General features: G+C 69.4%; 1 protein-coding gene across 1 annotated transcript in view; it reads left to right on the top strand.

Annotated features, from left to right (window-relative positions):
• Positions 1 to 267: 267 nt before the first annotated feature.
• Positions 268 to 402, top strand: part of LAMA4 (laminin subunit alpha 4) — a 152,643-nt gene continuing 152,508 nt past the window's right edge. Inside the window, exon 1 of the mRNA XM_021712850.1 lies at positions 268 to 402. Within this exon, the coding sequence (XP_021568525.1) occupies positions 283 to 402 (120 nt within the window). The 5' untranslated portion in view covers positions 268 to 282.

The following is a 402-nucleotide window of genomic DNA, read 5'->3' as shown; positions in this document are numbered from 1 at the left end:
CAAGTTCCGTCCATCTGTAGGTTCTTGGGCCAGAGCCTCGGGGGGGGAGAGTGAAAGAGGGAGCGGGAGGAGGAGGGAGAGGGGCAGGAGGAGGGAGGGAGGGAGGGAGGGAGCCCGGGACTCCGCTTACTCTCTCACTCTCCCTTTTTTTCACTGGCTTGCTGGCTGGGCTGCGCATCTGGACACCGCAGGCGCTGAGGAGGCAGAGTCAGCGAGGCCCCGCCGTGCCACAGGGGGGACCCTCGGAGGCCGACGGTCCCCAGCCTGGACGTCCGCGGAGAGATGGCTGTGCGCGCGGCCTGGCGCTCCCTCCTGCCCCTGTGGCTCCTCTGGGGCGCTGCCTGCTCCCTCGCGGCGTCCGGCGACGACGGCGCTTTCCCCCTTGACCTTGAAGGGAGCTCC

This window comes from Carlito syrichta, unplaced genomic scaffold, assembly GCF_000164805.1.
Source record: "Carlito syrichta isolate Samal-C Ts95f unplaced genomic scaffold, Tarsius_syrichta-2.0.1 Scaffold303669, whole genome shotgun sequence".
Lineage (NCBI taxonomy): Eukaryota > Metazoa > Chordata > Mammalia > Primates > Tarsiidae > Carlito > Carlito syrichta.
The sequence above is the reverse complement of the archived record's forward strand: the minus strand, read 5'-3'. Positions and strand labels throughout refer to the sequence as shown.